The 22,115-nt window shown below is 34.6% G+C and overlaps 1 protein-coding gene and 1 long non-coding RNA gene across 11 annotated transcripts in view; both read left to right on the plus strand.

The window, feature by feature from the left end:
- The window catches only part of LOC117345301 (pleckstrin homology domain-containing family G member 5-like), a 91,984-nt gene extending 74,484 nt beyond the window's left edge, over positions 1-17,500 (plus strand). For all 9 annotated transcript variants that reach the window (XM_033908358.1, XM_033908362.1, XM_033908360.1 and 6 more), the window contains 12 exons: positions 166-321; positions 3,984-4,079; positions 4,908-4,958; positions 6,594-6,743; positions 8,204-8,314; positions 8,729-8,878; positions 9,996-10,133; positions 10,845-10,964; positions 11,554-11,686; positions 12,030-12,142; positions 12,726-13,666; positions 14,457-17,500. In XM_033908358.1, coding sequence (XP_033764249.1) covers positions 166-321; positions 3,984-4,079; positions 4,908-4,958; positions 6,594-6,743; positions 8,204-8,314; positions 8,729-8,878; positions 9,996-10,133; positions 10,845-10,964; positions 11,554-11,686; positions 12,030-12,142; positions 12,726-13,666; positions 14,457-14,466 — 2,169 coding nt within the window. In that variant the 3' untranslated portion in view covers positions 14,467-17,500. The remainder of the gene's footprint in view (positions 1-165; positions 322-3,983; positions 4,080-4,907; positions 4,959-6,593; positions 6,744-8,203; positions 8,315-8,728; positions 8,879-9,995; positions 10,134-10,844; positions 10,965-11,553; positions 11,687-12,029; positions 12,143-12,725; positions 13,667-14,456) is intronic.
- Positions 17,501-17,663: 163 nt separating this feature from the next.
- LOC117345302 lies at positions 17,664-21,830 on the plus strand. Of its 2 annotated transcripts, none has more exons than XR_004536407.1 (2): positions 17,664-21,311; positions 21,363-21,830. It is a non-coding gene; the product is annotated as an uncharacterized LOC117345302 (long non-coding RNA). The 2 variants fall into 2 exon arrangements; XR_004536408.1 differs by having other exon boundaries at positions 17,664-21,109.
- The last annotated feature ends 285 nt before the right edge of the window (positions 21,831-22,115 follow it).

Below are 22,115 nucleotides of genomic sequence, written 5' to 3' on the forward strand. Positions count from 1 at the left end.
CTAGTTCCTTTTTCAGCCTTTACAGAGATCTGAAATTATTGATGAGTTGATGATGCGCCTGCAATCTTAGTTTTATTTCCAGCCATTTTGGACACTAGAATCTGATATTCATGTCCAGAATTATCAACCAGTGCTGATGTGTTGAATTTTTTGTATCGTTTTTAGGACCGGGAAAAACAAGAACAATTGAGTGATCTCCTTAATAGCTACAGCATCAACATCCCGCCCATGCCCGAACTTTTGACCGTAGGAAAACCTGCCTTCAGTGAAGAAATATTTGAAATTGAACCACACTGGAGTTCATTGGTGGAGAATGCATCGGTAAGTTGATGTACAATTGACATTGATTGTAATGTTCAAATTCTTTATTCGATCAAAAGTTTGAAGCAAGCCACCTCCCTGTAATTGTACCTGTGTCCTGCAAATAATGGAGGAAAAAACAAAATAAAAACAGGCTCAAATTTCGCTCAAATTTCTTTGCTGGTTTGGTTTTTTTTTAAGGTATCGTTTTTTTCAGCATTTTATTTAAACCGTTGCAATGCACACATTAAATGCACCAGAATCTCTGTATGTTCCTCTTTATCAAGTCACTTCAAAATGCTTACCACTCGCGACCTTGAACTGATTTCTGTTTCTAGAATTGATCATTTAGTGATGTTAGTTTCCGAAATTCAATGCCAAATTGAAATCAAATTGTTGAAATGAAACAGGAGATGTTTATTTCTTTTGCCAGTGCACTTTTCATACCCACCCTGGGATTGTTCTAAGACAAATGTGTCGATAGATCTGTTGTCGGTCGGTACAGAGATCTGTGGATGTGTGTTTATAAGGAAATATTAGTGACCAGTTGATCTCTGATCGGTCATTTCACACATGGTGTGGTGACACAAGTCCTATAATCCTACAAAAGCCTCCAGCTTGTGTTAGGTACAATTATAAATTTACACCTACACAGAATTAGGAAAAGTATTGTAACAATGACTTGAAAATTAAGCAGTTTTATCTTCTGAAGAGATGTGTATTTTAAAATATTAACAGAAAAATGTACAGAAAATCTTTTTTCTTTATCATTCATTTTTTTTCATTTTTTTTTTTTTTTTTTTTAATTTTCTTAAATATGGATAGCATTTTTCTCTTAAGTGCTGTAGATTGGAAGAAAAAAAAACAGTTATGAAAGTATGAAAGAATTGTTTTTTTTTTTAATTTCAAGCCTTATGGAGGAAAAGGATTTAATAACATGTTGTTTACTTCAAAAACAAAATAATTGTAAAATGTCCATCAAATGTATTTTAACTTTGACAAGTACACTTGTATTGTATATATTTGTAAATCCCTCTTTTTTGGACAGCAGGTTTAAGGTCGGAATATATTCCTCAATACTCTGAACTTTGAACATTTTGTAGAGTTAACTGACCGTCCATAACTTACTATACATACATAGAAGCTCTGCCTTGAAGAGTAAATTCGTGTCCACACTTAATAACGACATATAAAGATGTCTTTGTTCGGTGGAAATCAGGATTTTTATTCAGAATTAATTATCATCTACTTAAGTGACAAGGAACCTGTCAACTATAAAATTAGATTTGTTCCGTTTTTATGCGGTGTTTTTCTAACACCTGTCAACATTTTCATTGGTCGGGAGACTTTAAATGGTCAGAAACTCATACCTGCTGACCACGTATTTGTCCAGCTTTGGTGGTCATTTAAAATTTAGATAAAAGTTTATTGCTGGTCAATATGTGAAGAATGTGCGCAGTCATGACTTTAACAAGACCTGACCATTAACTTTATAGGGAAATGAAAACATGGTACTGGTTTGATTTTCTAGGTATATAATTCAGGGCTGATGTCCCAATTTATACTACCGTAATTATCCACAAATATGCTGATGCAGCTTAAGCACCGTTCTTCACTGTTAAAATCATCTATGTCAAAATAGTAGAATTTGTTGACAAAAAAACCCCTTAAACTTAAATGAGAAACTTGTACACTAAACGATAGGGCCTATTTGGGAATAAATACAGTATTTAACTTTTATACTTTGGTATGGGCCAAAATATTATTTCAGGATAATTGTGGTACTGAACTTTTTCACCTGAGTAGGGAGCATAACTACTTTAGGATAAAGATGGAACTAAACTTATTTTGAGAATAGATATGGTACTAAACGTTTTCACTAGGGGAGGGAGCTTAATTATTGAAGATAAATATGTTACTAAACTTTTACACTAAGGGAGAGAGCTTAATTATTGAGGATAAATATGTTACTAAACTTTTACACTAGGGGAGAGAGCTTAATTATTGAGGATAAATATGTTACTAAACTTTTACACTAAGGGAGAGAGCTTAATTATTGAGGATAAATATGTTACTAAACTTTTACACTAGGGGAGAGAGCTTAATTATTGAGGATAAATATGTTACTAAACTTTTATACTAGGGGAGAGAGCTTAATTATTGAGGATAAATATGTTACTAAACTTTTATACTAAGGGAGGGAACTTAAATATTGAGGATAAATATGGTACTAAACTATTTCACTAGGGGAGGGAGCATAACTTTTTGAGGATAAATACAGTACTAAACTTTAACACTTGAGGGAGCTTAAATGTTTTAGGATAAATATGGTACTAAACTTTTACACTATGGAAGGGGGGATTATTTGAGAACAAATACGACATACATACCATCAGTGTATACCGTCAATAGTTCTTAAATTTGTTTAGTAATGAGAGGGAAAAAACAGGACCGTTGGAATTATTTAGTATGATTGAATGGCAAATAGATTTGACAAACATAAGAAATGAAAAATAAGAAAGATTATTTCATGAATGCAACTATGGTATAGAATTTATTAAATGATCAAGTTCAATATTTTCAAACATACCAAGCCCAGTATTTATTCTTTCATCGAATTAAGTGTTCAATGAGTCTATATGACATAGACAATTAAGAGTTGGAGGTTCTATTCATCACATAACTCAAAGTAAAGTTACAAAAGCACACAAATTAATCGCTCTTTTAAGGCACACAAATTTTGACTGACTTCATTTTTATGATCAAATTTAAGACAAAACAGAAATATTTATAAAAGAATTCTATATAGATTTTTTGCTGAGTTAGGTACTTAATTACATAATATTGTCACAGTTTCGTCTTCAACTTTATAAAGTTGAAATAGTGATGCTTGTTAAAGAAATCCTTGTAATATTATAGAATCGGACTTTGTCTGAAATTCTTGGTGTCTAGCGAGGTTGTGGTTCTCTGAAGTGTTTCCCAATTCACCTCCTGACGATAGTTTCTCCATTTTGGTTATCGGACGTTGCTAGACTACTGACTAAATTGTACTGTCAGTTATGTTAGTACTAAACACACTATCACTCTAAAGCATCGCAGTAGCACAAGACTTGTACGTTGAGGGGCCAGAAATAGGTCTGAAATTCCACTATCTGTCTACAAGTATCAACATTATTTGTGTTTGTGTAGCATTCCAGAGGTTTGGTCTGCCTCAGTCAGAGCATTCAGCACAACATGAAGCTGGGGCCTAATCTATTTTAGAATTTTTTTTTGTAAAATTAAGATTTAATGATTAATATCTTAACAAAACTTAATAAGTCTATTAGAATGAAATTAATTATGAAAAAAAATTAAATGTTGAAAATTTCAAATGTCAAGCATAATCGTCTATATCCATCTTATTCAAGGTCGGAATGACCTTGCTCTAACCCACTGTATGATTGTGGGCTGCAAGCTATCCAGCAGAATTGTGGATTGATGTTGTTGAATTTGATTGTAAGAAATCTTAGCTGTAACGATTGTAGTATTTCACACCCTTTCTCTCCCAGCCAGGTTTGAGATGCCTTCGTTGGCACGAACACACTTTGGCTGTTTTGATGAGAGTTACCCTAACCAAAATTTAGGTTTTAAAAAGTTGTGTCTGTTCAGTTTTGTAAACTAATGTGTAACATTAACGATTGTAGGCTCTGACAAAGCGACAACATGACCAGCAAGAGGCAGTTTGGGAACTTCTGCAAACCGAGGTCTACTATATACGGTCATTACGAGTAATAACAGACGTAAGTATGTCACATAGCAAAAAAAAATGAAAGGGTGGACCTGATAATATACAATGTGTGATCTCTGGCAATAAGCCAACAAATATCTGATGTAGCTTAGCTTGAAATCTAAGGTCATTGTCAAGCAATAAGTCTATGTCTGGTAATAAGCCAACAAATATCTGATGTAGTTCAGCTTGAAATGTAAGTTCATTGTCCTGCAGTAAGTCCATATCTGGTAATAAGCTAACAAATATCTGATGTAGTTCACCTTGAAATGTAAGTTCATTGTCCTTCAATAAGTCTATATCTGGTAATAAGCCGACAAATGTCTGATGTTGTTCAGCTTGAAATGTAAGTTCATTGTCCTGCAGTAAGTCCATATCTGGTAATAAGCTAACAAATATCAGGTGTAGCTTAGCTTGAAATCTAAGGTCATTGTCAAGCAATAAGTCTATGTCTGGTAATAAGCCAACAAATATCTGATGTAGTTCAGCTTGAAATGTAAGTTCATTGTCCTGCAATAAGTCCATATCTGGTAATAAGCTAACAAATATCAGGTGTAGCTGAGCTTGAAATATAAGGCCATTGTCCTTCAATAAGTCTATATCTGGTAATAAGCCGACAAATGTCTGATATTGTTCAGCTTGAAATGTCATTTTTTTGTAGGTCACTGTGACCTTTATTTCCTACTTAACTGGAGGGTGAAAACCCTGAAACAAAACAATACATCTGTCAGGTTGGAGCTTGAATGAAACGTTTCAGAGTGTAAACAAAATTAACAATTGAAAATGAAATGAATATCCGTGTCTGTGAATTTACATAGCTAGTTTGTTTTTGTCATTCCAGCTGTTCATGTGCTGTCTCATCAATCTTCAGAGTGAACAGTTATTGAACGAGGTAGGTATACTACTGTGTAAACACATAATCTCCGCCTGTCTGACAGTCGCGGTAAAGTCTGTATGTGTACAGAATTCAGCCAGCTGTGACGCCAAGCATTCACGTTAATTTCTGGCCTGTAACAAACATAAAAAGTCAGCGTGACCGAATCTTCTCTACTTTTACGAAAATCAATGTAAATATCTGTCTTTATACACGCATAAAAGAGGTAATTTGTAAAGCTGTTAAATTGATATGGTTTTAAAGAATAATGGTTTAGAATGTAAAAATTTGCAGTATTGCAGATTTTCTATGACATATATCGAGTAAGGTGATATTATTGTCACGGCCAGCGATCATTTCCTATGCAACAATCAAAATATCTATAAAATTATTTCTTTCACGGAAAATATGAATAACATAATTAAAGTACAATATCCTTTCTCGTTGGATTTCTACTTTACAACAGGCTACCAGGTGCAAACTTCTCCTGTTCGGCAATAAACACATAATATATGAGGACTTTCCATGTCGGAAGAATTTATGAAAGAAGTAGAAAAAGTTCTGATGAATTTGACATGGAAACAAATTTTTAAGATAGAAATTTATAAGTCCTTAATTTCTATTAAATGATAAAAAAAATTCAATTATTACGGAAAAAATTAACTTAAACTATAATTTAAGATCGTGTCAAGGTCATAATATATTGATCTTCATTATGATGTCGTAATGTAATTTCCATGTGATTTTACTGTAGGTCATATTACAATGGAGTTTATATAGATATGACAAGTTCATTCACCAATTATGTTTGAAATCATATTATAGCTCAACTACCGTATGTATCTGAATGAACTTTCACCGACAATTAATCTCCTTTCATTATTTTTTTTTTCAAGAATTATCCATTTTTAAATGATAAGCCTTAATTTGTTCACAAATAAGCACTCGCCCAACTTTGATACTAAACATTTATACTAGGGAGCTTAAATAAATACAGTACTTAACTTTTATACTAGGAAGGGGCATATTTGAGGATAAATACGGTACTAAACTTTTATACTAGGAAGGGGCTTATTTGAGGATAAATACAGTACTTAACTTTTATACTAGGAAGGGGCTTATTTGAGGATAAATACGGTACTAAACTTTTATACTAGGAAGGGGCATATTTGAGGATAAGTACGGTACTAAACTTTTATACTAGGAAGGGGCATATTTGAGGATAAATACAGTACTAAACTTTTATACTAGGGAGCTTAAATAAATACAGTACTTAACTTTTATACTACTGTAGGAAGCAGTATTAAACTTTTATACTAGGAAGGGGCTTATTTGAGGATAAATACAGTACTAAACTTTTATACTAGGGAGCTTAAATAAATACAGTACTTAACTTTTATACTACTGTAGGAAGCAGTATTAAACTTTTATACTAGGAAGGGGCATATTTGAGGATAAATACGGTACTAAACTTTTATACTAGAAAGGGGCATATGAATATTTGAGGATAAATATGATACTAAACTATTACATTAAGGGAGGGGGCTTATTTGAGGATAAATACGGTACTAAACTTTTATACTAGGAAGGGGCTTATTTGAGGATAAATACGGTATGACAACTTTGATGATTCTTTCTATTTTTATGTTTCAGATTGACACGGAGCGTCTGTTTTCTAATATCGGAGATATTGCTTACACCAATAGCTCCTTCTGGGCGAATTCTCTGTCTAAAGTTTTACAAAGTGCCAGGCAGAGTCGCCTCCCCCTTAATCCCTCGGACATGAAGGAGGGTTTCAAACAGGTGTGTGGTTTATCAATGGTCAAATGGTGATTATGTCGAGACTTCCAGTGGTCGGCAATGTAAAAAGAATCTAAAATGATTTAGTGAATATCCATGTCTCTCTTCTCTTTTTAATTAATTTTTGCAGCAATTAAAATTTGTAATAATTAATCTCTGTGAAATATGGTTTCATTCACAATTACAGTAAACCTTCAATGGCTATAAATCGTGAAATTGAATTGCCGCGTTTGAAGTCGCCTTGAAAATTGATCACGGTTTTTTTTTTACTTGATATAAAAGGCTATCAAAGTTGGCAAAATTTAGTTTGAAATAAACAAATGATGTAGAAATAAACAAATGCTGTAGAAATAAACAAATGCTGTAGAAATAAACAAATGCTGTAGAAATAAACAAATGGTGTAGAAATAAACAAATGCTGTAGAAATAAACAAATGCTGTAGAAATAAACAAATGGTGTAGAAATAAACAAATGCTGTAGAAATAAACAAATGCTGTAGAAATAAACAAATGCTGTAGAAATAAATAAACAAATGCTGTAGAAATAAACAAATGCTGTAGAAATAAACAAATGCTGTAGAAATAAACAAATGCTGTAGAAATAAACAAATGCTGTAGAAATAAACAAATGCTGTAGAAATAAATAAACAAATGCTGTAGAAATAAATAAACAAATGCTGTAGAAATAAACAAATGCTGTAGAAATAAACAAATGGTGTAGAAATAAACAAATGCTGTAGTAGGAATAAACAAATGCTGTAGAAATAAACAAATGCTGTAGAAATAAACAAATGCTGTAGAAATAAACAAATGCTGTAGAAATAAACAAATGCTATAGTAGGAATAAACAAATGCTGTAGAAATAAACAAATGCTGTAGAAATAAACAAATGCTGTAGTAATAAACAAATGCTGTAGAAATAAACAAATGCTGTAGTAATAAACAAATGCTGTAGAAATAAACAAATGCTGTAGAAATAAACAAATGCTGTAGTAATAAACAAATGCTGTAGAAATAAACAAATGCTATAGTAGGAATAAACAAATGCTGTAGAAATAAACAAATGCTATAGTAGGAATAAACAAATGCTGTAGTAGGAATAAACAAATGCTGTAGAAATAAACAAATGGATTGCCCATACCGAAATAAAGCACACTAAAGTATACTTTTATGCTACTTTAAGTATACACTTTTTCCTACTTTTTTGAAAAAGTACCAAAAAAGTATACTTTTTTTGTACTTTTCAGGACTTGAACACTTTTCAGGGTACTTTTTCTGTACTTTATTTGGACTCTGAAATTTTTCAGAGTACTTTTTTTGTACTTATTCTGGACTTAGAAATTTTTCAGGGTACTTCTTCTGTACTTTATTTGGCCATGGGCACAAGTTATAACAACTTATAAAAACCCTGTCACCATCTATTGTATTATAATTCTGGTAATAGTTCTGATTTTCTATTTTAGTTCCCAGACCTATTGAGTCCCTACACAAAATATTTCTCCGAGCAGAAGGCTTGTGCCGACTATATGAAGAGCCGATACAGTGATAATGAATTATTCAAAACTTTTGTTGTGGTAAGTCAATGTTTGGTGACTTTAGCTCAGGTGAGCCTATGTTTTGTGACTTTAGCTCAGGTGAGTCTATGTTTTGTAATCTTAGCTCAGGTGAGTCTATGTTTTGTAATCTCAGCTCAGGTGAGTCTATGTTTTGTAATCTCAGCTCAGGTAAGCCTATGTTTTGTGATTTTAACTCGAGTGAGCCTATGGTTTGTGATTTTAGCTCAGGTGAGCATATGGTTTGTGATTTTAGCTCAGGTGAGCCTACGTTTTCTGTCTATGCACAATATCAGTCATTTAACAACTGTACAGTATTATCCCAAGGTTTGTTACAGGATAAATGCAGTAAAAAAATAAAAATGAAGAATTTGACTTCGAAAATTTAGAACTTCACTAGTGTCGTCAGTTAAAATTGATTTATTTCTTCAACAGTGGGCCGAAACTCAGAAACAGTGCAATCGTCTAAAACTAACCGATCTATTGGTCAAACCAATGCAGAGACTGACCAAATACTCGCTGCTACTTCAGGCTATATTACGGAAAACCGATGATGAGAAGCAACGCAAGGATGTCCTAGAAATGGTAGGTCACATGCATTCTCCTCCATATCTATTATGTATTTAGTCAAATTCATCTTAAGTAAAAAGGGAAAATGTCTTAAATTAATTTGCCTGATTTTACCAACTGCCGCTAAAACAGTAAATACTGACATTCAAGTAAAATCATGGTTTTGAATTGATAAATTGGGGCAAAATATAGATTTGCATTTGACCGTGGAAAAAGTACGAGGAGAATGAGACCAGGTGTTTCAGGGGAGTAAGCATCTTCTACTTCATCGACAACACCCACCTTACAAATGTAGGTCACGGTGACACCCACCTTACAAATGTAGGTCACGGTGACACCCACCTTACAAATGTAGGTCACGGTGACACCCACCTTACAAATGTAGGTCATGGCGACACTCACCTTATAAATGCAGGTCACAGCGACACCCACCTTACAAATGTAGGTCATGGCGACACCCACCTTACAAATGTAGGTCACGGCGACACCCACCTTACTAATGTAGGTCACGGTGACACCCACCTTACAAATGTAGGTCACGGTGACACCCACCTTGCAAATGTAGGTCACAGAGACACCCACCTTACAAATGTAGGTCACGGTGACACCCACCTTACAAATGTAGGTCACGGCGACATCCACAATACAAATGTAGGTCATGGCGACATCCACAATACAAATGTAGATCACGGCGACATCCAACATACAAATGTAGGGTTAAATTTCCAGGCTGAAAGTCACATGCTAATGTCCGTGGAAAATGTCTGCAATATATAAACATAGATCTGTATGGTGAAAACAGAAATGATAAAACCAGGTGTTCAAGGTCAGTAAACGTCTTCAGCTAATTGATGAACATCTAGATTATATCTGAGGTAAAGATTATCCTCGAGACTAGTTAGGTGCGAATTCCTTGCACTGCTGCCTATTTTGTTTGGTAACTTCTATTTCGGGAAATGGAAGTAACCAAATCTGTGGAAGCCATTACAAAATTTGGGCCTGTATTTTCTTTCTTCTTTCAAAGTCTTCTCTGTCTGAACACCTCATTTTTATATCGTACCTCGGACAAGGATGTCGAAATATCTTAAATTTTAGGACCGTTATATTGTGACTCTCGTTCTCACCGTTTCAGATTGCCAGTGTAGATAGGTTTGTCTCTCACGTAAATGCTTCGCTACGACAACGACATGAACAGGAACGCCTTGCCACAATAATGACGAAAATTGAATCGTATGAGGCAGTAGAAGCACCGAACGATGAAAGTTTCAAGGTAAGTCTATTACCAGGCAGCTTATGATGAAATAAGGGGAAATAACTCTATTAGTGACAATCAAATTAGGGTCATATGGGTGGGAATTATTGAAGTGGTTTTCTGAGTTAAAATGTTAACAGTTCGATATATATCTTTATATCGGAGGTATTATGTCGTAGTGTGAGAACTTGAGAATAATAACAAAATATTTTTACATCGGGAAAATCGTGTTCCAAAAAAGGATGATTTTAAAAATCATTGTACTAAGACCACAAGTAAGTATTGTACCATGAAAGAATAAATTGCTTAAAATTATACGATGTTGACAATATGAAATAATTTGGCATTGAATCCCAAGATTTGTGACAATTATTGAAGCAATTCTAATCTTATCTGTGTGATCGTTGACATTCTGCTTACTTATTAAATAAACTGTTAGTTCAAGAAAACAGTATGCTCAAATTACAAGGTTATGGTTCTTATAGTTAAAGTCTAAAATTTGGCTATATTTGCTTTTAATTGGCTAAAAAGTTTTGATTCGATATAGCCAATTGACTACAAGACATATCTTATTCGACCGCTATCACAGACCCTTAGATGTATCTGAGAAACGGTTTTCTTTCATTGATATCACTTGTAGAAGCTACATAATACAGCACACCTTATTTTTTAAATGTTGAATGTTCCTTGTTGCGGATTTTGGTAATAACACCTCGACTCTTCATTCAGTATTTACAGGAATATAATAACAATTTTGACCTGCGGGCACCCATGCCTGGTTGTGCCGGTGGTCAAACTCGATCACTCATAATGCAGTCAGTGCTTCGCCTCAAAGACTCGCAGTCACGGGTGAGTGAACATTCATGGATACGAAATTGACCATAAATTTACTTACTTGTGTTAGATATTTTATAGACATAGACATTAACTCTCTTAGTGATAAAAACAAAATCTTTTTCTTTTGCTGTTGGTAAAACATACCATTTCATCTTTACAGTGGTTATAAGAGCATTGACTTGTTTTCGTTAGAAATGTGTCGAAATCTCTCACCCAATAGCTAAGTCAATTTAGGACTAGAATCACAATGTATGGTCAGATAGGTGCCTGGGGCGGTTTTGTTTTTCTCGGGATCTCAGATCTTCCTGTGCTGTTGTGTGTCCTTAGGTAAGACACTTCAACTTCATTGCTCTAAATAGCATGCAATTGTTTGCCTTCTATATGTTGTGTGAGGTAGCCACCAGCTACTACAAGGAAATTCCACATTAGGACATAATGACACTGACACCTGTGTAATAATGCATTAACATGTTCTTCAATGAGCTAGCCACCAGCTACTACAAGAACTCCACTTGAAAATGACCCGGGCTATTCACAAAGTAATAAAACAAGCGATGAATCAAAGTTTTTCAAATTATTACGACACTGATTTTTGTTTTAGCTGGACGTTGAATGTCTCCTATTCACTGACCTCTTCCTTATATGCAAGCCCAGTAAAAGGATGGAAAAGTACAAAATTATCAAGGCCCCTATGAGAGTCGACAGGATAATCACACAGGAGCTCAAGGACAAAGGTAGGTAACTCAATTCTAACTTTTCAGTGAAAAAGTATCAAAGTCAGGTGCGATACCACCAAGAAAATATGTTTTGCAGAAAATACGCAAAAACTCTAAGAGTAATACTTCTAAATCAGCATTTCAAAACTTAATATACCCTTTCTTGTTTGTAGTCTGTTTGCATCGATAAGACTATGAACAAAATTTGTTTTTAAATCATAATGTCAGATTATTAAGCTCTTGTAATGATTTTTTCAAAATTTTAAAAACAATTTTCACTATTCAATGTGAATTAAGTAATTTGATTAAATACATGTAATTATTGGTAAAAAATATTAACAGTGTCATTTTTCGTACACAGGGAGTTTCCTGATGATTTACCTTAACGAGTACCACGTACCTGTGTCAGCATTCACATTTCACGGTGACCAGGCAGCTATAAGAGTGTGGCTGGAACATATACGAAAAGCTCAGGTGAGGGGAGACAACTCCACATTTTCTGTCTTGCTGCATTAAATATATTGCTATGTATCTCACTGAAATTTTTCTATCAAATGCTCAAGTTTTAAAGATGAATTATGCCCAATGACCTTTATTTCCTTCAATTAAATTTCAAATACCTACTTAAATCCAAATTTAACTTGAAATAGCAATGAAAAAAAATATATATATATAATTCTTAGCAAATCAGGTACTTCATAATGATATTTAAATTTCCATGTTGCTTACAATAATTTTTGGTTTTTGCAATTTTGTAAAACTTATTATTTAGAATATATCACGAACAAAACTGATTACAAACTGATATATGTATTTGTTTTATAAATATTGAAATTCATGTAGTATACCATATTAATGTCTAACTGTCTTATTGAAAATTATATTCAATCTTATAAAGAAAAAAACCAAAAAAAACCAAAAAAACAATATGTTGTTTAGCCAGATGTATGTATGGAATTTGTGATAATTTACCAGATAGAAACTTGTTTTAATGTTGTTTCACAATTCCATCAGGCCATTTGAATTAAAAGTAATTCCTGAATTTCTGTGTTGACAGGCTTTGTACCGTGAGATTCGTAATTCGACGCATGGATCTGAGAGTTACACGTATCTGTCTGGTGGAGAGCTCGTGGAGGAACAAGTAATAAATGTGACTCCGATCTCGCCCCTCCCGATGGACCAGCCAGACGTCGTCATGTCACGCTCGGCTGGCAGTGAGCCTGGTCCACATTTCCTGTTTCCTAACAATGCTGCAGGACAGTCAAGCCCTGGGCGTACGTCGCCCATGGGTACAGAACCACAATCTCCCTCGCCCTACGTCGGTCACCCACACCCTGCAAAGTCTCATAGTTACCATGGTGATGAGAAACACCACAAACATGTGCAATCGTCAAACTCTGTGCCAAATTTTGTTGACAGTATCCCACATTCCACTGGGTCGTCTGCCAACAGTGACTCCTCACTGCCAGATATTGTCGACGAAAATCAAAAAGTGAAACTTAGTCAACGAAGGTCATCGCGCAACGGGGGCCGATACATCACTGCCGACAATATACAAGACTTGAACAAAGACGATAAAGATACGAGCATTCATAAACGTCTCTCCTGGAATTATGGCACTACAGACAATGATGAGAGGCAAGGTGTTCTGAAAACTAAAACCCAAAGTTCGGATTCCCTCCGGAGTATTCATAGTTCTAGTGGTGTAAGTTCAACAGGTTCTCTACACCTAAGTCCGGAGGAGATCGAATATAGTTCCAATAACCATGGTGATATTTGTACAATTCACGAAAGTAGACATGACGATTGTGATATCAATGAACTACACCAACATTCGGAGACCAACGACATATCAAGGCTGTTTCAGGCCATGTCTACTAGCGAAAGTAATCAGGGTATTGTGTCTGTAGATTTACCTTCTATTGATAAAAAACTCACGCATGCACAGCTGATGAAAATGAAGAAACAACTTCTCCTTTCCTCCAATGTGGAGGCCAGGTATGTTTAGTACGAGATATAAATGGGTTTGCCCCCAAATAAATTTGTGTGTACATAGTTACGTTGTGAATATCAGTCAGCCATCTTGTCGATAGTTTTAGTTTAGTCAGGCCACATTTTTATGCGTTTGTCTTTCCATCACTTTCAAAAAAGCAAAATTTTGTAGATTTGATAAAAAAAAATTCCCCTATAAACTTAAAAGTTAAGGCTTCATGTATGCAATATTCATGTGATTTGTGTTAAGGCTATATACTACCTTTCTTATCGCAACTGAAATTTGAATTAATGGTTTGTACCAGTAGCTGTTATTGTGTCGCAAATTTTCCCGCTTACTTTACAAGATGGCATCTGTAAATTTATACACAACACAACAAAACAGTATGAAAGTCAAAAATTTATTGAATGGAACCAATAACTTGTTCAGGCTCATATTAATCATTAAATGTTTTGGCATTCTTAGGGGCTGCTCATTCTTACAACTAAATTGCATCAACACAACTAACAATATATAAAACACTGCTGCTACAAATAATCAAGCCGCTTGAAAATGAATGCAGGGGGCGCTACCCCCTCACGTAATTCCATTGGTCAACAATGTCTCTTGATCAAAGGCGCGAGGTTAGAAATAGACACTTACTAACTTGAAGACTGTGACGGGGTTTTTAAATGTTGTGTATAAACTACTATTTAGTAAACAAAATATACATTTAAAGATTTATCTCATTTGTGATATTCGTGTAACTTTTACCATATCTGTACACAATTTCTAATCCTGTGTCTTTTGTTTCAGTGAAGTATGATGCAATACAAATGTCCTGTCAACATGTCTGTGATGAACTCCTCAAATCCTCTTTGGGAAGAGTGCTTTATACTTTGTGATGTACCAAAGGTTGTGATTGGCTGCTTTATTCTTCATACCAATGAACCGAACTTTGTGATTGGTTAGAATTGATTTAGAGTCATAAGTTGTTGAAGTGATAAAAATGAGAGTGCAGTTGATGTTACAGTGGAGCTTTATTCATTCATCCAGTTTTGTTCTCCGTTGGGTTTGGAACATGATTAAATCCGTCCCCAAGCGGCTGATAGGGTGGTAGGATGACTAGACAGGAAGCGTCCGGATAAACGATGCTTTATTGTACCAAAGCTTGTGATTGGTTTTATTGTTTACACTCAGGAGATCACCTTTACAATATAAACCTCATTGTGATTGGTTGTCTGACACTCACAAGATGTAACGTGCATTGTGATTGGTTGATTGCAAGGATCTGAAAACTGGAAGAAAAAAAATCTACATTCCTTTTTCGAGGATCAGGTGTGTTGATGACATATTACATGGCCAACGGCTAAAACATTGTGATTATAATGTGCTGTGATGCGTCAAAGACCTAGTTCTCGATCCATTTCTCAAACCTGGATTTAATCTGATGTAACCTATGTTGAATACACCGTAGTTCATAACCGAGTTTACATGTGTTGCAGCTAGTTGGCAATATTTCATCAGTGTTTAAACACCTTTTGTGGCTTATCATCATGTATAAGTCACATTTGGTTGGTAAACAGGAAGTGCTGAATTACTCACAAAAATATTGTCCTATTTCTGAATTTTACAGTGTTCTGTCAATGTTGATCTGATGGTTAGCCTTTAATCAAGGGACGTAACTCTTAATTTGTTTCCTTGTTATAAAGGACACATAACAGTAAATTTCACCCTTCATTTATTAAAAGGGCATAACACTAAATTACAGCCTCTATAAATTTCAACCCTTTTTTAACAGGGGGCATAACTCTAAGGGTTTCCCTTTAAACAGGGGACATTGCTGTTTCATTTAATTAAGGGTGATATTTTCTTTAAAGCCTCTTTATGTTTTCGAAACAAAAGAAAAAGAAAAAATTACAAAACTATGTTTTATGAGAGAATATATACACTAATGATGGTTTAATGTGAGAATCAATACTGTAGCTGCTCTTAATTTCAATTAAAACTGGGAAACTACCCACAGATTATGGGTAATCTTTAATGCGGTGATCCACTCTCTATATGTAAATGAGTCTCGGCATAGCAAACAAGCAAAACCCAAATTTGATCATTCTTAATGGCAAAGAAAAGGATCGAGTAAAAACCCAACATTGTCTAAACCGTACATAGTCAACTTTAGTATGCGAGACATAAGACTAATGTTAATTCCAAAATGAATTGGCAGTAAACCTTCTCGATGTGTTATAAACAAACCCATGATTTCCTGTTTATCATCCAGAGATGTAACTCGGCACATGCAGAGCGGGGTTCACATTCTATTTTTAGATATTTATTACACTCGTAAATTGTTAACGTAACTGAGCAGATTTGACAGAAATTAAATGAAAATAAACCCATGGAGGATTATGAATTAAGTTTAGCTTGATAAAGTTTTATGTCCATAAACAAAACCTTAAAGACGAATTAACATAAGCTTTAGGCTTGTTTTCGAATCCTTACATTCATGTAATGTGTACAAATTTTCTGTTTACAAAATAAAATACTGTTTAAACCAAAACCATAAAGAGGCTTTAATCAAGGGCATGTATCTCTTAGGATTGTTTTCAAACAAGGGACATAACTCATTTTGTGCCCTGTCTTTCGTCAAGGGAAAACAAACCTAAGGATTTCTGTATAATCAGAGGACTTGGTGATATTTATAAAAGCCGATAGTTACCCTTTAAACCAAATATCTATATACACAAGTCTTTCACCCTGTTTGGCGGTGGCTGCTTCCATGACAGTTTGCCCTGTTATATATTACTTTTCATGCTGGAAAATACCTCCACATCCCATAATATGTCTCACAACTGCTCTGTGATTGGTTGATTTTATGTATCCAATATCTTACAAGAGTTATGGTCCTTTTTCTAAACAAATTTGTAAAGGTTTCTCATTCGGATATTTGTACAGATCAATGTAATTGATATGTATCACTATATGGACTTATATATGGATCTATACGTCTCATAAACAGTTAATATATTAACTTAAGGATATATGCTACCTTGTACTTACCATACTTGTGAAGAGTTATCTACCTTTCAGCGTATTATGGCTCACAATTTTCTTTGAGTAACATTTCGTATGTTTGGGGTCTACAATGTAGCGGACATACGCTTTGTTACAAATTTTTATGAAACTAAATTAGATTTTATGAAAAATTATTAAGTTAAATACCATCATTATCAATGCATGGACAGGAATGATGTCACTCAGAAAACTAAAAAGTATTTTGCTAATTTATGAGGCCTGCCAGAGTGTTTCACACTTCATTAATTAATTCTAATATCTTTATGGTTTTTGAACGGATTTCTGTTTTAGTACTATCAATGTATGGCTGTTTGGTAGCATATAATCCGTGTTCAGATCAAATCTGTAGCCTTAAACAATATCATTTGTAATTTAATCTTAAAATGGACTTGTCGTTAATATGTCTTTCTATATATATATATACTAGTAGTTAACACAACACTACAGTATTTGGTTTGTTCAGAAATTACAGATTTCACAGATTATAATCAATTTCAAATGTCTCTGATTTTTCTTTTTAATGACTGTATTACCTGTATTACCTGTATTACCTGTCTCAGTATATAGATGTTCTTACTACCTACAGCTTGACGTATACTACTATATGTATCCAGGAATAAGTCCATGTCAGGTAATAAGCCCATGTCGGTAATAAGCATATGTGTGGTAATAACTCCATGTCAGGTAATAAGTCCATGTCTGGTAATAAGCCCATGTCTGGCAATAACTCCATGTCAGGTAATAAGCCCATGTCTGGCAATAAGTCCATGTCTGGCAATAAGTCCATGTCAGGTAATAAGTCCATGTCAGGTAATAAGTCCATGTCAGGTAATAAGCCCATGTCTGGCAATAAGCCCATGTCGGTAATAAGCATATGTGTGGCAATAAGCCAATGTCTGAAATAAGCATATGTGTGGTAATAAGCCCATGTCTGGCAATAAGCCAATGTCTGTAATAAGCCCATGTGTGGTAATAAGTCCATGTCTGGCAATAACTCCATGTCAGGTAGTAAGCCCATGTCTGGTAATAAGCCCATGTCTGGTAATAAGCCAATGTCTGTAATAAGCCCATGTCTGGCAATAACTCCATGTCAGGTAATAAGCCCATGTCTGGCAATAAGTCCATGTCAGGTAATAAGCCCATGTCGGTAATAAGCCCATGTCTGGCAATAAGTCCATATCGGTAATAAGCCCATTTCTGACAAAAAAGGCTGTGTCTGATAATAAGCCCTTTTTTAGTAATAAGCCCATGTCCTGTAATATGCCTACTCCTTGGTTTAAGTTGGAAAATGGTGTTTTGTTAATGATTGTTTTTCAAAATAAATCAGTTTTTTCTGTAATTCCTGAAAATAAGGAGGGTCTTTTTGAATTTCTTCTCTTTTCAACATGATTAGATAAAGGGGCACTGTAGCACAACCTCTGTGAGAATGTGTGGCTTAATGCAGGATAAAGAGTGGAAATCGTATTGTAACAATTAAATGTTCTTCAAACTTCTAAGTCAAATCCTGATGGAAAATGTAGTTTTGTTTTAATTAATATACACAGATGAAAATTGGAAAATTTACCAGAAGTCTAAAACCTAGATTTTCTGGTCCTTCCTATTTGAAAATTTGAAAGTTAGCATTTTTTCCAAAACTTCACATCTGTATATCTATGAAATACTGTTGAAATCTTAATTTGAAAATGTGAAATATCTAATGTATCTCATAGGGAATAAAAACTCATGGTTTGTTTATTATTTACATGTTGATCAGAAGTGCTTCTTAAAGAGAAAGAGTGTTTGATTGAGAGTCGTTACTTGTCTCGTAGTAGCAGACTAAATGTGTATGGTCGCAGAGTTAGCATTCACGTGATTCCTACAGTTGTTACGTATGGGTTACAAATCTAGCATTTATAATATCGGATGTATGTAATATTGTGTATTCTCACATGGTTTTATATAGTATTCATTAAGATATATACCGATGTATTCTGTATGGTCACAGATATGGCATTCATAAAGATCCGATATATGTACCCAAGTACGTATATATCCGTATATATTGTATATGTCCGTAGATCTGGCATTCATAAAGGTCTGTGTATACAAATATTGTGTATGGCCGTAGATCTGGCATTCATAAAGGTCTGACGTATACAAATATTGTGTATGGCCGTAGATCTGGCATTCATAAAGGTCTGATGTATACAAATATTGTGTATGGCCGTAGATCTGGCATTCATAAAGGTCTGACGTATACAAATATTGTGTATGGCCGTAGATCTGGCATTCATAAAGGTCTGACGTATACAAATATTGTGTATGGTCGTAGATCTGGCATTCATAAAGGTCTGTGTATACAAATATTGTGTATGGCCGTAGATCTGGCATTCATAAAGGTCTGTGTATACAAATATTGTGTATGGCCATAGATCTGGCATTCATAAAGGTCTGACGTATACAAATATTGTGTATGGCCGTAGATCTGGCATTCATAAAGGTCTGTGTATACAAATATTGTGTATGGCCGTAGATCTGGCATTCATAAAGGTCTGTGTATACAAATATTGTGTATGGCCGTAGATCTGGCATTCATAAAGGTCTGTGTATACAAATATTGTGTATGGCCGTAGATCTGGCATTCATAAAGGTCTGTGTATACAAATATTGTGTATGGCCGTAGATCTGGCATTCATAAAGGTCTGATGTATACAAATATTGTGTATGGTCGTAGATCTGGCATTCATAAAGGTCTGTGTATACAAATATTGTGTATGGCCGTAGATCTGGCATTCATAAAGGTCTGTGTATACAAATATTGTGTATGGCCGTAGATCTGGCATTCATAAAGGTCTGATGTATACAAATATTGTGTATGGTCGTAGATCTGGCATTCATAAAGGTCTGTGTATACAAATATTGTGTATGGCCGTAGATCTGGCATTCATAAAGGTCTGTGTATACAAATATTGTGTATGGCCGTAGATCTGGCATTCATAAAGGTCTGATGTATACAAATATTGTGTATGGTCGTAGATCTGGCATTCATAAAGGTCTGTGTATACAAATATTGTGTATGGCCGTAGATCTGGCATTCATAAAGGTCTGTGTATACAAATATTGTGTATGGCCGTAGATCTGGCATTCATAAAGGTCTGTGTATACAAATATTGTGTATGGCCGTAGATCTGGCATTCATAAAGGTCTGTGTATACAAATATTGTGTATGGCCGTAGATCTGGCATTCATAAAGGTCTGTGTATACAAATATTGTGTATGGCCGTAGATCTGGCATTTCATAAAGGTCTGTGTATACAAATATTGTGTATGGCCGTAGATCTGGCATTCATAAAGGTCTGTGTATACAAATATTGTGTATGGCCGTAGATCTGGCATTCATAAAGGTCTGATGTATACAAATATTGTGTATGGTCGTAGATCTGGCATTCATAAAGGTCTGTGTATACAAATATTGTGTATGGCCGTAGATCTGGCATTCATAAAGGTCTGATGTATACAAATATTGTGTATGGCCGTAGATCTGGCATTCATAAAGGTCTGTGTATACAAATATTGTGTATGGCCGTAGATCTGGCATTCATAAAGGTCTGATGTATACAAATATTGTGTATGGCCGTAGATCTGGCATTCATAAAGGTCTGACGTATACAAATATTGTGTATGGCCGTAGATCTGGCATTCATAAAGGTCTGTGTATACAAATATTGTGTATGGCCGTAGATCTGGCATTCATAAAGGTCTGTGTATACAAATATTGTGTATGGCCGTAGATCTGGCATTCATAAAGGTCTGATGTATACAAATATTGTGTATGGCCGTAGATCTGGCATTCATAAAGGTCTGATGTATACAAATATTGTGTATGGCCGTAGATCTGGCATTCATAAAGGTCTGATGTATACAAATATTGTGTATGGTCGTAGATCTGGCATTCATAAAGGTCTGTGTATACAAATATTGTGTATGGCCGTAGATCTGGCATTCATAAAGGTCTGTGTATACAAATATTGTGTATGGCCGTAGATCTGGCATTCATAAAGGTCTGACGTATACAAATATTGTGTATGGCCGTAGATCTGGCATTCATAAAGGTCTGTGTATACAAATATTGTGTATGGCCGTAGATCTGGCATTCATAAAGGTCTGATGTATACAAATATTGTGTATGGCCGTAGATCTGGCATTCATAAAGGTCTGACGTATACAAATATTGTGTATGGCCGTAGATCTGGCATTCATAAAGGTCTGTGTATACAAATATTGTGTATGGCCGTAGATCTGGCATTCATAAAGGTCTGTGTATACAAATATTGTGTATGGCCGTAGATCTGGCATTCATAAAGGTCTGATGTATACAAATATTGTGTATGGCCGCAGATCTGGCTTTCATAAAGGTCTGTGTATACAAATATTGTGTATGGCCGTAGATCTGGCATTCATAAAGGTCTGTGTATACAAATATTGTGTATGGCCGTAGATCTGGCATTCATAAAGGTCTGACGTATACAAATATTGTGTATGGCCGTAGATCTGGCATTCATAAAGGTCTGATGTATACAAATATTGTGTATGTCCGTAGATCTGGCATTCATAAAGGTCTGATGTATACAAATATTGTGTATGGCCGCAGATCTGGCTTTCATAAAGAAACAAAGACGATTTAGTTATGTAAGGAAATGGATGAAGCCTATCAAGTCCATCTGTGATCTGAAGTTAAGCCATTTCACAAAGATAATTGCTGTCCACAATTCTGTTTTAAATTAACAAACAAAACCGTTTATCCCCATTCTTCCTTAATTAAGTACATATGTTCCTGTTTTTGAGAATGTTTGTAAATGTGAAAATTGCCTTTATTTATTAAGTGCACATATCAATTTGTTGTACGTATGCAATGAATTATTTTGAAATGTTGTTATACTGTTGTATGTGAAAGTTGTTAAACCTGTATGTGAATGAGTTCAAACCTGGTAACAATTACCAGGACTAGCTCTACCTTTGAATATTGACTAATCAAGAAATTTGCAGCAATTTTCCTATTTCCTCTCTGAAATGAATTTCCTGTCAAAGAGTTTTTTTCATTTCTTCCAAATCAGAAAAAAAAAAAAAAATTGTGCAATAATATAACTAAATCATACATTTATGTTTCATGAAAAAAACATCAGAATTATTTCCATTTGGTTTTTTTTAGACAAAAAGAAAATCACTGATTTGTTTCCCAAATATTTCTAATGCTTGTTTAAAAAAAAATGGCTTACAAAGTAGTTTTTATGTACTGCCTCTACACCCAAGATATAATGCTGTTTATAGCTACTGGCTTTTTGTACTAAGGAATCTCACATCCTAGTCTTTCAAAGTAATTGTTTTCACTGGCTTGGCCTCACATGCAAAGTGCCGATAATT

Source organism: Pecten maximus, chromosome 16, assembly GCF_902652985.1.
Source record: "Pecten maximus chromosome 16, xPecMax1.1, whole genome shotgun sequence".
In the NCBI taxonomy this organism is placed as follows: Eukaryota; Metazoa; Mollusca; class Bivalvia; order Pectinida; family Pectinidae; genus Pecten; species Pecten maximus.